General features: G+C 45.3%; 1 protein-coding gene across 1 annotated transcript in view; it reads left to right on the top strand.

Moving 5' to 3' along the window:
* The first annotated feature begins 490 nt into the window (after positions 1-490).
* Positions 491-16,243, top strand: part of PDZD2 (PDZ domain containing 2) — a 454,029-nt gene continuing 438,276 nt past the window's right edge. Inside the window, exon 1 of the mRNA XM_082251798.1 lies at positions 491-1,060. Coding sequence (XP_082107924.1) covers positions 588-1,060 — 473 coding nt within the window. The 5' untranslated portion in view covers positions 491-587. The remainder of the gene's footprint in view (positions 1,061-16,243) is intronic.

The following is a 16,243-nucleotide window of genomic DNA, read 5'->3' as shown; positions in this document are numbered from 1 at the left end:
ATTGGGAGCCCATAGACATTAGATGAGCTTTCTGGCTATATTCAACCAATTTATTCAAGACCATACTGAAGGGGCTAAAAAGTTTCTCCTAACCTCCGTAGGCTTCATTTTTACTTGATGACCTGGATAAAGCCTACAGGTCCGACCACTCTTGGCCAAGGTCTATGGCCAGGGTTTAGGTGTTGTAAGCCTTGAGCAACTACCAAGAGATTTTAGCTAAAGATGGACTAACCCTTTAAGTAAGCTTGCTTAGGTTTTAAAATTACGTGAGCTAATTTTTGTTTTTTATTGTTTTGCAGGCAAATTGATGCTGAGAATGTTCTAATTTGGAAACTCTGATTTTGGGACCTTGTGACACAACGGAACTAAGAATTACTCACCACCACTTCCTCCTTCAACCAGATTGTTGCTCCGCACTTACTGCATTGTTGATGGCTTGGTTAACTATTGTCAAGTGTCAAGATGCAACTTCATCTATGCCCTAATCTGATTGATGTTACTATCATTTACTTTTACTGAAGGAGAGCGAGTCGGGGCCAATGTAGAGCAAATATTTCACATGATGGTATTGCTTTTGGCATTTCATAATGCCCATCACTCAGGAGAATGCTGTGCTCCACCTGTCTCTTCTACGCCAATGGCTTCAGGACAACCCACGGGTGGACACCGGCGAACCCGAAGCGGCCTTTTTATCTGCTATTCAGAAACTCAAGGAGTACATCCAGCTAAATTTCTCTTTGGAAGAAATGGCACCGAGTTGCCACCAGGTTGTCCTGGACATGGAAATCTGTACAGTGTACCTCACCAGGGATGGAGACGATGACCTGATTCTCGGTCTAAATTTTGGAAATATTCCCATTTTCGGCCACTGTGGTGAAAAACGCCGTGGGGGTAAAAAGAGGAAGGTACAAAATGGGCCTGTGCTTGATGTTGGATGTATATGGATAACGGATTTGAAGAAGCAGAGTTCAGCCGCTAAGTGCGGCAAGATAAAACTACGAGATGAAGTCCTGTCAATGAATGGACAACTGATGGTTGGCGTAGATGTTTCTGGTGCCAGGTAAAGATCTTTTATTGGATATGCCTAAAACTGTGTCTGAATTATTGATCGTGGGTGGCTGTACAAATCTTATGACCACTACACCACGAGCCCTAAAGTAGTCAGTCTTCATGGCTTGCCTTTGATGGTTCCTTGTTTTTTTGTTTCAAAATACAGACCCATTTTGCAAAATGATGGGATTAGTAAAGACCTTTGGAAAGTGCTTGCTTAGCTCTTCATGGCCCATTTGTCACAACCAATGCTTAGATTGGTTGCATTGCTTGCAACAATTGGAGCATCAAAGCTGACCACCAGATTGGCCAAATGGCATTTAATTTTTGATAATTATATAGAGTGTCTTTTTTTATTTTTATTTTTTTTATTTTGTTTTTTGAAAATTTTCATTGCAAAAAAAAAAAAACCCAGCCTAGGGGGCATACCCCGGCTCAACAAAATACAACACCTGCCCACTACAAAAAGACAGAAAACAGGGAGGTAACCCTGCCCAACGAACAACACAGGCAGGGCCACCACAAGACGCACCCAGTGTGATCCCCTTAAAAAGGATCTTGTAGGGACCCCCCCCCCCCCACAGGATTCAGTTAGCCAGTCGGCTCAGCCCCCCCCCCCCCCCCAATGAGAACAGATCAAAAGCCTCAACACAAACAAAAATACATGTACATGCACATATTGAAAAGGACAGTTAATCTTGATCATCCATAGTTGGGGATGATGCAACCCCCTTCTGCCACACTTTCTCAAATTTACGGATATATAAACATCTTTGTAAAGGGGGACGACTGCAGACTTTTTGGTGGATTTAGATCCTTTTGTGACTATTGAGGAATATTTTTAAAAGAAAGCTTTATGAACTGGACTTTACTCTTTTTAAACTTTTTCAGTTCTGATTTTATACTTCTAGCACTGTCCCCCGTAGGGACTGCTGGATATTCACTCTGTAGATTCCCTCTGGTTACCAGCACCCCACAATAAGTAGACAAGTCCTTGGTTTTCCTTGGCTCACACTCCAATAATCAACCCCGGGGGTATTTGGTTGTTTTTGTTGTTTATTTTAGAATGGAGATGGGAGAAGGAAATAGTGGAATACTCCAACTTTAACTATTCACAGTGATTGAGGACTCCCATCTTCACTGCTTCTCTATGGGTGTGAAACAGCCAGGCTGTTGATTCATCCTGCCACTTGGATGAATGTAGATTAAGTCTCTTATTCCCGGTTCACACTTGTGCGGCTGCGGAGATCGCATGTAATTCGGAGCGCACTGCTCCTTCATTACATGCGATCTCATGTGGGGTGCGAATTTCAGCCATAAACTTTGCATGGCTGAATTCACACTGCATCCGCACCAAAGACGCACAGGAGGCATTTTTTGAGCCGCATCAAAATCGGACCGCACAGTGGTTCACACTTGTGCGATCCGATTCTGTGCATACTTGCAGATCGCACTGCGATATGCAATCAAACTGGGGGTGTCGTTAACTTTTAATTGACACCCCCTGCGTATCGCATATGGCAGTGTGAACTGCCAAATGTGCGGATGCGATGCGGGAACACGCCTTATCTTCAAGTGTGAACCGAGCCTTATCCTCAAGATGACTTGGTGAACACTAGCTATCTTCAGGATACTCTTCCTAGTATCCTCTCTTGGCCTATGCTTACACCCGTCCACTGACCATCCTACTAGCAGGGGTGGCCCCCCTCAGGTCAGGCCCCTTGACACAAGTCCCTGTACTCACGATACTGTAGTCCTAGGGTCTCCAGTGTCTTCCCCTCTCAGTCAGCTTCCCTGAATCTCTGGGTTCAGCTCCTCTCAACCACTCCTCTGGCCCTCAGGACAACCTCCTGCGACCACATGTGCCACTTCTACAGAGGAGGAGACAGCTGCCCCCCTCCCTCCAGGACTCCGCTCTCCAGCCAAAGACCTCAAGCACATATGCTCCTGGCTTTTATACAGTATCCCAGAATGCACAGAGGCGACCTATCCTCTGCCAATCACCAGGACTGTATCAAAAGCCTATGCACTCATTCGTCAGGTTTCCTCCCACTGTCCATCATCAGCAGCATGAAACACTCTCTAGACTGAATGAATTGCATACTGAGCACAATGAGCAGACCTCACTAATAGATCCTGCTCTCTGGTAGGCAGAGAACAATATAGATTTACCTGCAGCCCCTCTGGTAAGCAGACAGTGCTCAAACCTATACTCTCTCACTAGCACCTACCTACCTGTAGGGTGCTACATACTTTTAAATGCTGTAAATTGAGAAGTTGGTGTGTCTTTACTACTGGTTTTCTGGGTCTCCCCAGAATTGTGACAACCACCCTGGATCAGACGGAGGCCAGCTGCTCATGTACCTGCTCTTCGCTGAACACTGAACTTGTGTTGCCTTTGATTATTGGGCACTTGCCACGCAGCTCTGGTCTGGCCGGCGGCCGGCCGGCAGGGAGAGAGTGGAAACCACCGCGCTAAATGAATAATAATGTGCAGACAATAGAGTGTCTATTCCTCCACATAACTGGCCAATAAAAAGCCCTATAATTTGCTTTCCTGGGAAATAAGAGTTACTGGCAATTTCGGTGAACATTATGTCAAGGTCTTAAAAAAAGTAATGTGTGTTCGTTAAAGATAAAGGGGAGTCTATATTCTGAGATTTAATATAACGTAATGTGCTGTAGATGAGTTGCGCTCTGTTCTGCCGTCACACATTCAGCAAAGTCAGGTCCTCACCCTGAATTCCAGGCAGATCTATAAAATAAACTCCATAATTAATGCAGATATGCATATCATAAAAAATTATGAATTGTATTTTTAAGTGCTGATCGTGTAAATACTTTTTTTTTTTTTCTTTTTTAATTTGCTGCTGTACATCTGTTACAATAAAAAAAGTTGTTTTGCTGCAAGACTTTCCTTCCCACCTTCTCTTTCTGGTAGACTTATCACCCATCTTCCAGGTTGAATGATGACCAGTGTCCTCCAGCACACTTCCTGGGAGCCCATGCTGGCAAGGATACCCCGAGGGGGGGGGGGGGTTACTCTTACCGTACTCCTGGACTGAGCACCATTCACATATCATCCAGTGAATACCACTCACTCCAGGAGGAAGGACTGCCCTCCCACCAAGGAAGGACTGCCCTCCCACCAAGGAAGGACTGCCCTCCCACCAAGGAAGGACTGCCCTCCCACCAAGGAAGGACTGCCCTCCCACCAAGGAAGGACTTTACCGTAATGGCCTGAAGACTGCTGAAAAAATAAACCTCTGAAGGAGGATCCAGGGAGTAGGTGAGAGAGCTGGAACTGGAGTTCCATTTTTAATTTTACTTTGTATGTCTCCTATGCAGCAGGCTGGGGTTGGGAGGTGCAGTACTGGGGGCCAATCAGGTGTACGAATTGCACATATGCTGAGAAATGAAGGGCGAAGACAGATGCCATCTGCTGTTGCTACCTTATTGTCCCTTCGCAGGCAGGCAGGACTCTAAAGTGATGGGTTCTCTCTTGTATAGGGGGCTTCTAATGTATAGAGGGGACTTTGATATGGTGGGGAACTCATGTATAGAGGGCCCCTGAGGTATAGAGGGGACTCTGATATGATAGGGCACTATCTTGTATAGGGGGCTCTAATATAATCTTGTATAGGGGGTACTCTGATATGATGGGACACGATTTTGTATAGGGAGTCTCTAATGTATAGGGGGCTCTGATATGATGGGGCACTCATGTATAGGGGGGACTCTAATATGATGGGGCACTATCTTGTAATAGGGGAACTCTGATATGATGGGGCTCTATATTGTAATAGGGGAACTCTGATCTGATGGGGCACTATCTTGTATAGGAGAACTCTGATGTGATGGGGCTCTATCTTGTATAGAGGAACTCTGATGTGATGGGGCTCTATCTTGTAATAGGGGAACTCTGATGTGATGGGGCTCTATATTGTATAGAGGAACTCTGATGTGATGGGGCTCTATCTTGTAATAGGGGAACTCTGATGTGATGGGGCTCTATTTTGTATAGAGGAACTCTGATGTGATGGGGCTCTATCTTGTAATAGGAGAACTCTGATGTGATGGGGCTCTATATTGTATAGAGGAACTCTGATGTGATGGGGCTCTATCTTGTAATAGGGGAACTCTGATGTGATGGGGCTCTATTTTGTATAGAGGAACTCTGATGTGATGGGGCTCTATCTTGTAATAGGAGAACTCTGATGTGATGGGGCTCTATTTTGTAATAGGGGAACTCTGATGTGATGGGGCTCTATCTTGTATAGGGGAACTCTGATGTGATGGGGCTCTATCTTGTATAGGGGAACTCTGATGTGATGGGGCTCTATATTGTATAGGGGAACTCTGGTGTGATGGGGCTCTATCTTGTATAGGGGAACTCTGATGTGATGGGGCTCTATCTTGTAATAGGGGAACTCTGATGTGATGGGGCTCTATCTTGTATAGGGGAACTCTGATGTGATGGGGCTCTATCTTGTATAGGGGAACTCTGATGTGATGGGGCTCTATCTTGTATAGGGGAACTCTGATGTGATGGGGCTCTATCTTGTATAGGGGAACTCTGATGTGATGGGGCACTATCTTGTATAGGGGAACTCTGATGTGATGGGGCTCTATCTTGTATAGGGGAACTCTGATGTGATGGGGCTCTATCTTGTATAGGGGAACTCTGGTGTGATGGGGCTCTATCTTCTATAGGGGAACTCTGGTGTGATGGGGCTCTATCTTGTATAGGGGAACTCTGATGTGATGGGGCTCTATCTTGTATAGGGGAACTCTGATGTGATGGGGCTCTATCTTGTATAGGGGAACTCTGATGTGATGGGGCTCTATCTTGTATAGGGGAACTCTGGTGTGATGGGGCTCTATCTTGTATAGGGGAACTCTGATGTGATGGGGCTCTATCTTGTATAGGGGAACTCTGGTGTGATGGGGCTCTATCTTGTATAGGGGAACTCTGGTGTGATGGGGCTCTATCTTGTATAGGGGAACTCTGGTGTGATGGGGCTCTATCTTGTATAGGGGAACTCTGATGTGATGGGGCTCTATCTTGTAATAGGGGAACTCTGATGTGATGGGGCTCTATCTTGTATAGGGGAACTCTGGTGTGATGGGGCACTATCTTGTATAGGGGAACTCTGATGTGATGGGGCTCTATCTTGTATAGGGGAACTCTGATGTGATGGGGCTCTATCTTGTAATAGGGGAACTCTGATGTGATGGGGCTCTATCTTGTATAGGGGAACTCTGGTGTGATGGGGCACTATCTTGTATAGGGGAACTCTGATGTGATGGGGCACTATCTTGTATAGGGGAACTCTGATGTGATGGGGCGCTCTGACCTAAAGCGGGGACTCTTCCATACACATGCCTGATGAAGGGTTCCTGCGAGGTTCTAATATGTAACTTCTGTGATTATGATGAATCGGTCACTGAATAAAGCTTTGGACCCGTTCTGTAGATCCTTGGTGTGCTGGTGACATACTTTCTGCTTCTTCCATACAAGGGGGGAGCTCTGAGGTAATGGGGGATCCTCGGATGTTAAGGGGGGCTTCTGACGTTAAGCAGGTTGTGCGCATGGTCCCAGGCTCAGGTTTCCCATTGATAAGTAACATTTCTGTTCTCTTACATTGTAGACTGGGGTACCTGGAGATTCTGTGTACTTTTAAAGGGTGCCACCACTGGAAGTCCCTTGTTGCTGCCATACATCTCCCAGATTCCATTATGTTGACCATCAGTCACCAGGACAGGAAGTGAGGAGAAATCTCCCCGCCACACTGACTGCAAATCTAAAAAGAGAAACCCTTTTGGGTGGAGTTGCACTTTATTGCAGGCTGTGTCTGATCCTCTATGCAGGGGTGTCGGCGCGGTTCTGGATTGCAGGGGATGTAAATAAACGGCACGGATAACAATCCTGGGAATTCCAACTCTTCTCAGCACTATTTTGTCCTGTGTGACCCTGAGAAGTTTCCTGAGACGGGGGTTTTATAAACAGAATTTGTTCCTGCCCCGACCACAAAGGCTGGCTCCTGATACATGGCACCCGTGTAATGACAGTGTTTAGAGAGCGCCAGCACTGTGGAGTGATAGTCACAGCAGAGGTCAGATTTCCTAGATCAGTGGGGGAGGGGGGACACCCCTCATGCAATACTCTATACATGGGATATAACAGATATACTGAGCTAAATGATTCCTCATACACGGGTAATCAATGAAGCGTCATCCTCACCGTAAAATCAAGACTGCTCAGTGTCAGTACCCATAGACTCCCCGTACTGCAAACTCCTTTATAGACCATCTACAGTGTTCTATTACAGCACATGTGTCAAACACAAGGCCCGGGGGCCGAATCCAGCCCGCCAGGCCATTGCTTGTGGCTCTCGCACCATTCCTGCAGCTGCAGCACCACCCCCCTCATCTCTGTTCCACCTTGACTCAGCAATTGGCAGCAGAAAGGAGGACAGAACTCCTCTGCTAGATCCTGTGCATCTCCTTGTAGCCATGGAGAGGCTTGTCTCTGCCCCCCCCCCCCATATCAGCGATCCCACAAACTTTGCTTCTGTGCAGCCACAGCACCCTCTCGTCTCCTCCTCCCCTGGTTTCGGCATTCAGCAGACTCCAGCACTCCTCTGGTCCTCCTCCAGACCCTGCACTTTCTGCTTCCCAGCCTTGTCCCCAGCTTCTTCCCAGCCGCACAAGGTAAGGGGGTGCACTGTGATGTAAGGGAGGATGAGGGGGCTTGACTTCTGATGGTAGGGGGGGGGGCTTTTGGCATCTGATGTAAGGGGGGGGGGGGGTGCTCTGGACCTCTAGTCTTACATATACGACTGGCCCTTTGAGGGCAACCATAATGCTGATGCGGCCCACAATGAAATTGAGATGACACCCCTGTATTACAGCATAAAATGGCACTTTTCCACTGCAAGTACCGGCTCGGCTCTACTCGGCCCTGCTTGGCCCGGTTTGCTTTTCCACTGCTGGTACCGCATGGTATGGTGTTGGAAAGGTACGGTATGGTTTGCTTTTCCACTAAAGTAGTACTAAAGTTAAGTGGGTGGGATAACAACGATTCTCTGACCAATCAGTGGCTAGTAGTGACTGCATGCAAAGGATTGTGGGACATGGTACCGGGTATGGTACCTCTTGGAACCACAATCGAGGTGGTTCTGTTTTATGGCGCTTTTCCACTGCATGGAACCGTACCGGTTCGGCACGCTTTTGTGCTTTTCCACTGCGGTGCCGCATGGTATAGGGTCGGAACGGTTCGGTACGGTACGGTATAGGTTTGCTTTTCCACTGCATGGAACCGAACGGTACGGTGCGGTACGGCTCTGAAAAAACAGTACCTACTCGATTGTGGTTCCAACAGGTACCAAACTGGTACCATATCCCACCATCCTTTGCATGCAGTCACTACTAGCCACTGATTGGTCAGAGAATCACACCCACCCCGTTGTTATCCCACCCACTTAACTTTAGTACTACTTTAGTGGAAAAGCAAACCTATACCGTACCGAACCGTTCCAACCCTATACCATGCGGTACCGCAGTGGAAAAGCAAACCGGGCCAAGCAGGGCCGAGTAGAGCCGAGCCGGTACTAGCCAGTACTTGCAGTGGAAAAGTGCCATTAGAGAGCCATACCGTTCAGTTCCATGTGGTGGAAAAGCGTCGCCGTACCGTTCAGTTCCATGTGGTGGAAAAGCGTCGCCGTACCGTTCAGTTCCATGTGGTGGAAAAGCGTCGCCGTACCGAACCGTTCCTACACCATACCATGCGGTACCAGCAGTGGAAAAGCACAAAAGCGACCCGAACCGTTCGGTTCCATGCAGTGGAAAAGCACCATAAGAAAATGAATAAGCGATTTCACTGCTTAGAACCCAACTGTCATTAAACAGGAATAGGAGGGTCAGGAAAGGTGTAGGGAGCACCAAGTGAAGTGGCTGCAGCTCCTATCTACGATTAGGTCAGGAGATCCTAATGCACATAGAAAAAACAAACACAAGAGGGCGCCTCCATCTAGGTGTAGTGTTGTTTTTTTATTTAAAACATTTTTTTGTTTAATGTCTTTTATACTTTTTAAAATAAATCGCTACACCTAGACGAAGGCGCCCTCTGGTGTTTATTTTCTTATATTAAAGCGTGGCTACTTTCCCACCGCTCCATTGCAAAAACGCATATGCATTTTTGATGTTTTTAGGGTGCATTTTCTGGGTGCCTATTACCCAGCATGCACCTGTGAAATTTGCAGCATGTGACTCAGAAAATGCACCAAAAACGCAACTGCATGTATGTTTTTGAGGCATTTTCCATTTATTTTAATTGGGAGGTGCGTTTTTTTTTTGTTTTTTTGTGTGCAGCTTTTTACTACACCAAAAATGCAGCAACCGGGAATTTTAAGGTCCTTTCAATACTGATTGTTTTTTTTTTTTTTTTTTTTTCTGTATTTGCCTGGGCGAAAGCAAAACTGCATTAATTGCCTTTCTGAAAGTCCTGCATGCTGCATTCTTGGTGTGTGTTTGGTGCGGTTAAAAAAAGCTGCACGAAAAACTCGCCTCCCCATTGAAGTGAATGGAAAACGCATCAAAATCGCACCCGCAGTTGATACATTTTTTTTTTTTCTCAGGTGCAAAACACACTGGAAATAAGGCAAAAACAAGTAGTGCACCCCCCTAAGGGTCTCAGATGAACTGGGATCCCCCACCCTGCACAGCCAGGCACACGGAATTTTTACAGGCACACTTGGGACGGAGAACTGTCCTTGATTTTGTTTTATGCTATTTATTGAGGTTAATAACTTCAACAACAAACGTCAGGGACAACTTTTCCTATATACAGTCCTGCCACATGTAGCAAGCTTTCTAAAAGGACAGCACTGGGGAGCTAAAGGGAGCTAAGGCTGGTTGACTGTACTTCTTCTATGGATCACAATTTGTTCTGCACTCCTGTGACCCGTTTTCAGCAGACAGTGGGCTGAAGTCCTCTCTGCTGACGTCACAGAAATCGGTCCAGGCACCGCCTCATCACAACCATAGGGTTGGGATCCATCGGATGCCCGGCTCCCCACCCCCTCCACAGCCGAGCGATCCAATGAGCGAGGAGCGGGCAGAGCAGACCACTGCTGATTGACGGGCACCACTCTCTGCTCGGGGAGCTGTCAGAACCAAGTAGAGCTGCACCATTATTCGTTAAAAAATCATGAGCTCGATTCACGACCCCCCCCCCCCCCCCATCGATCTTAAAATGGCTTTTCCTCGATTCTTAGGCCGTGTTCACACCTGAGTGTTTTTCAGCGCGTAAAACGCTCATCTCTGACGTTTCAAACCGCCCAAAAAGCTGTCAAACATTAAGGCTGGGAGATGACTATAAACACAATGCTTTACAATGTATTATTTCATTCTTTTAGATCAAAGGAATGAACTTCTGTCTGTAAGGGAGGGCAGTTTAACCTCTTCAAGTCCACGCTATAGCTGAAAGACGGCTACAGCGCGGTCCTTAATTGCCAGGAGGGCGTCCATGTACGTCCTTCCGTGCATGAGCTGCCTGCGTGCTGCCTGCAGAGCGCGCGCGGCTCGCTCTGTGATCAGCGAGTCCATGAGACTCACTCCTTACCATGTGATCAGCCAATGACAGCTGATCATGTGATGTAAACAGCTGCCGGTGTTCCGTGAGAATTACCTACCCTGTGAGAAAAACCTACCTTCGTCACTCCCGACGAGGAACAGCTGAGCAGCGCAGCAGCGCGCATGCTCATAGCCCCGGATACCTAATGGAGCAGCTGAGAATCAGACTAGTGCGCATGCGCACTAGTATGAAACGAGCACGGTGTCCGTGAAAAAAACCTACCGACGCGGGGGTTACATAAAACAGCTGTGCTGCAATATGACTCATCTCCGCTCCTCTCCCAGTCAATTCCCTGCTCTCGGCTATTAAATATAAAAGCGGCTGGCGGCTCCGTGATTTATCTTTTCATACAGCCGCCGCCGCTTTTATATTTACTAGGCGAGAGCAGGGAAGTGACAGGGACAGGAGCGGAGATGAGTCATATTGCAGCACAGCTGTTTTAATGTAACTGCTCGTGTTACATACAGTGCCGTGCAACCGGAAGTGACGAGGGTAGGTTTTTCTCACGGGTAGGTAATTCTCACGGAACACCGGCGATCAGCTGTTTTTTTCTTATCGTACTGTCAGTGTGAGGAGAAAAGATTGCCGCTGCTGTCAGAGGGACATCGGTCCCGAAGAGGAGAGGGGCATCAGTGCCCATTAATGCCACATCAGTGCCCACCAGAGCCACCTACTAGTTCCACATATCAGTGCCCACCAGTGCCAGCTACCAGTGCACCTATCGGTGCCCCATCATGAGTGCTGCCCATAAGTGTCACCTACCAGTGCCTATCAATGCCCATCAGTGCCACCTATCAGTGCAGCCTATCAGTGCCGCCTATTAGTGCTCATGAGTGCCGCCTATTAGTGACCTTCAGCGCCACCCACCAGTGCCACTTTATCAGTGCTGCCTTATTAGTGCCCATCAGTGCAGCCTATCAGTGCCCATCAGTTCTGCCTCATCAGCTCACATCAATAAAGGAGAAACATTACCTGTTTGCAAAATGTTATAACACACACTATAATTTTTTTCAAGATTTCCATGCTTTTTTGTTTAAGCAAAAAATAAAAACCCCAGTAGTTATTAAATACCACCAAAAGAAAGCTCTATTTGTTTGGAAAAAAAAGATAACATTTTCATTTGGGTACAGTGTTGCATGACTGTGCAATTGTCATACAAAGTGCGACAGCGCTGAAAGCTGAGAATTGGCCTGGGCAGGAGGGGAGTTTGAGTTAAAGTGGTTAAAGACTAAGCCTTTTTCTGACACTTGTTGCTTCCAAGTTAAAATCAGTATTTTTTGCTAGAAAATTACTTAGAACCCCCAAATATAAAAATATATAGAGAATAAAATGGCGATCGTTGCAATATTTTATGTCACACTGGATTTGCGCAGAAGTCTTTCAAACGCAGTGTTTTTGGGGAAAAAATACACTTTATTGAATTTAATGAAAAAAAAAAACCTAAACCGTAAAGTTAGCCCAATTTTTTGTATAATGTAAAATATGATGTTACTCCGAGAATCGTGATCTTTATTATAAGCAAAAAAAAATTGTGATTCTCCTTTTTATCCAGAATTGTGCAGCTCTAGAACCGAGCGTTCGGCAGTGTTCAATCATCGCTCGGTCCTCAGTGTAGAGGCAACGGGGAACAGATGCTGCATCCACCTAGGTAAGTATAAATGAGGGGAAAAAGAATCCCATGCATCTTTTAACCCTCTACTACCTTGCCCTGGGAGATGAATGTTATATAGCAGAATGTGAAAAGAAAAATATATATTATTATTATTATTATTATTATTCTATATTTTTTTTTCCAGAATTGTCGCTCTTTTTTTTCTTTGTTTATAGTGCAAAAAATAAAAATGGCATAGGTGATTAAATACCACCAAAAGAAAGCTCTATTTGTGGGAAAAAAGGAAATCCATTTTATTTGGGTACAGCGTCGCAGTTAAAATAACGCAGTGCCGAATCGCAAAAAGTGGCCTGGCCATTAAGGGGGAAAATCTTCCGGTCCAGAAGTGGTTAAATAGCAGCATCATATTCTACACGGCTTTATAGAGAACATGGATTCATTCAGGACAATCCCTCCCTAGAAGAAGCTTACAATTTAAAGCTCCACCACAGTCAGTCTACAAGCCCAGAGTCCACCTATACACACCTTGCCTATCTATCCTGTCCCTGGAGGAGATTGATCCCAGGACTGCGGCACTGCAAGGTGTTTGCACATTTAAACACTTTGCACTGCATAATATGCTGTTAGCAGGTTTCTGGGGTCAGAGGATCAGCATAGCAGAAAGTGGCCTCTGGGGAATGCTTAATGCAATATGGATTTAATTCTGGAAAAAGTGTTTCAAAAAAAGTTGATGGAAGTCATTCATCCAGAAAGTGTGGAAAGCGGAATGTGGATGTAGGCTGTCTGTTGCTGCCATCTAGTGGTAATTCTGTATAGTGTTTCGATCTGAAATGAATTTCTCCTGCTGTGAGACACTCAGCCTTTTGGGAAATCTGTATATAATTGAAGGAGTATTTCTAGCTGCCTATACACTATTAGATTTTCAAACCGACATTTGTACAAAATTTCTCAGTACATGTGACGGCTTGATGAATGTTGTTCAAACGTAGTTCAAAATCTTGTTTGCTGTAAACATTCGATATCAAGACAAATGAACTTTACCAAACACAAATCCCATTCACTGTAAGAAATAATTTGTTTGAGAAAAAATTTCCATCCTGCTCCTTCATACTTTCTCATCACTGTGGATGAAAATGTTGATCTTACCCTGCCATGAGTTATAAAATTGAATGTTTTTAACCACTTCAGCCCCGGAGGTTTTACCCCCTTAACCACTTAAGCCCCGGAGGATTTGGCTGCTAAACGACCAGGGGCTATTTTGCGATTCGGCACTGCGTGACTTTAACGGACAATTGCGCGGTCATGCGACGCTGTACCTAAACGAATTTGGCGTCCTTTTTTTCCCACAAACAGAGCTTTCTTTTGGCGGTATTTGATCACCTGTGCGATTTTTTTGATCACGCGCTATAAACAAAAAAAAGCGTCAATTTTGCAAAAATAACAATATTTTTCCCTTTTTTTTTTATATGAAATTCCCCCCAAAAAAAAATGTAAAAATCAAAATTTTTTAACATTTTTGGCCAATTTGTTTTATGCTACCTATGTTTGGTAAAAAAAATCGCAAAAAGCGTATTTTGATTGGTTTGCGCAAAAGTTATTGTGTTTACTGACTAAGGGAAAGATTTTTGTCATTTTTGTTGTTTTTTTTTTAACGCGTAATGGCGGCGATCTGCGATTTTTTTTTTTTTTTTTTTTTTTTTTTTGCGGTACTGCGACATTGGGGCGGACAGATCGGACCCTTGACTGACATTTTTGACACTTTTGGGGTTACCAGTGACATTTCTACAGTAATCAGTGCTATATATATGCACTGTTACTGTAAAAATACACTGGTAGTGAAGGGGTTAACTTTATTTGAGAGGGAGGGGCTGTGTGTGTCCCTAGGGGCGTGATTCTTACTGTGATTGGCTGTGGCTTCAGCTGTATGCAGAGTGATCAACGGATCTACATAGTAGATCCATATGATCAGCTCCCATACAGAGGGGAGAATGACAGGCAGCTTGTTTACACAAGCTGCCTGACTTTCTCCCTCTCCCCCGCCGATCGCAGAGTGGCCGGCGGACATCGGGTCCGCCGGTCACACGCGCGGGGGGGGTCCGTGACCACGCGGGAGCGCGCCTCCGGCGGCGCTCGCTCGCTCCCTAGACCCTCACAAGCTAGTGACGTAGCCCTACGTCACTTTGCCTGTGAGGGGCTGACCGCCAACGTAGATCGGCGTGCGGCGGTCGGCAAGTGGTTAATGACCAAGTCATTTTTTGCGATTCGGCACTGCATTGCTTTAACTGACAAATGCGCGGTCATGTGACGCGGTACCCAAATACAATTGATGTCCTTATTTTCCCCACAAATAGAGCTTTCTTTTGGTGGTATTTGATCACCTCTGTGGTTTTTCATTTTTGTGCTATAAACAAAAAAAAGAGCGACAATTCCAATATTTTCTACTTTCTAAACATTCACAATAAAAAAAAAAAAAAAAAAATACATTTTTTTTTATCAGTTTAGGCCAATTTGTATTCTGCTACATATTTTTGGTAAAAAAATCCCAAAAAGCGTATAATAATTGGTTTGCCCAAAAGTTATAGCGTTTGCAAACTACGGGATAGATTTATGGACTTTATTTATTTTATTAGTAATGGAGACAATCAGCGATTTTAAAAAACGTACTCCGCGCTAAGGAAGTGAATATAAAAATAGGCTGCAGCCCCCCTCAAATATAACCGCAGTTGTATACAAAGAAGCTAGAGAGAAAACAAGGGGTGTGGCGCTGCCAAGGTGACTGATATGTTGGTAGTGTATATAAAAAATGGCAAGGACAAATAAAAGGATAAAAATAAATAATAAAGTAAACCACTGATGGTACAAGAGTGCAAATCAGCGTGACAAATATAAGTGACCGGTGTTAAGGAGTGCGAACCATCTTGGCATTAATCAATAGTGGTGAATCCTTAAATGGGTATAACAAACAAATAAATATTGAGACCATAAATGTGCAAATCCAAAAGGGTGAATAAATATATAAGGTGACTATTATATGCTCTTCAATATAAAAAAGGTAAATGAATAAATAAAGTGGCAGTGTGCATAAATAGTGTGCAACAAATATATGGTGACTAAATATTAGTAATGGCAACAGTCCATATGTAGCATGCAGCACAGCCCGTGGATCCTCAGATAATGGTGACGGTGGTAACCCTATGGTGGGTATAGTGGTGGGGTGCTCGTGATCCCTGGAGTAAGTAGCACACTCACCGGAAATACCCACCCCACACAGGGGTATAGAGCGGGTATATATATGTAGGTATATCCCTCTGGTGGGTCCTGGTTCCCTCTGGGGGTCTTGACCTGGCACTCCTGAGTAGGTATCCTGGGGGATACCTACTCACTAAGGTTTTTAGGGAAGTGGATGGGGGTATCCGTGTGGTCTCCTAATCCCGGGTACCTGGATCCTCCTAGGGGTCCTAATCCGAATCCTCCTTGGGGTCCTCAGAGCGTTGGGGTAAGTGGTACACTCATAGGAGATGAAAAAGGGGGCAGCAAGCGTGTGATATCTTCTTAATAAATGTATACAAAAACGGTAAGACAATTTACTCACACAATAAACAATGTAAAAGCGCGATCAGGAAGCAGCTGGAACGCAATGCATTCCTCCTGGAGCCGGAACCGGAAATTATGTGACGGTGCCGTATGCGTTTCGTCAGACGTCCTCAGCAGCTAAAGTAGTCTCTGGAGTTTAGTTTCAGTTTGTTAGTGTGTCTAAATCTGCTAGTTCGTCGAACACTCCCCTCCCTCCATTCTGACAATGGTGCTGTCCAAAAGTCATCCTGTGTTCCTTCTTTCAGGGTGGGGGGAAAAAGTTTTAAAAAGGAAAACTGATCTAGCCATTACAAAAGACACTTTTTTTTATTATTTTTTTTTTTTATTGGATGTGTTTTATAGCAGAAAAA

This window comes from Pelophylax lessonae (genome assembly GCF_965119305.1).
Source record: "Pelophylax lessonae genome assembly, chromosome: 1".
Classification (NCBI taxonomy): Eukaryota; Metazoa; Chordata; class Amphibia; order Anura; family Ranidae; genus Pelophylax; species Pelophylax lessonae.
The sequence above is the reverse complement of the archived record's forward strand: the minus strand, read 5'-3'. Positions and strand labels throughout refer to the sequence as shown.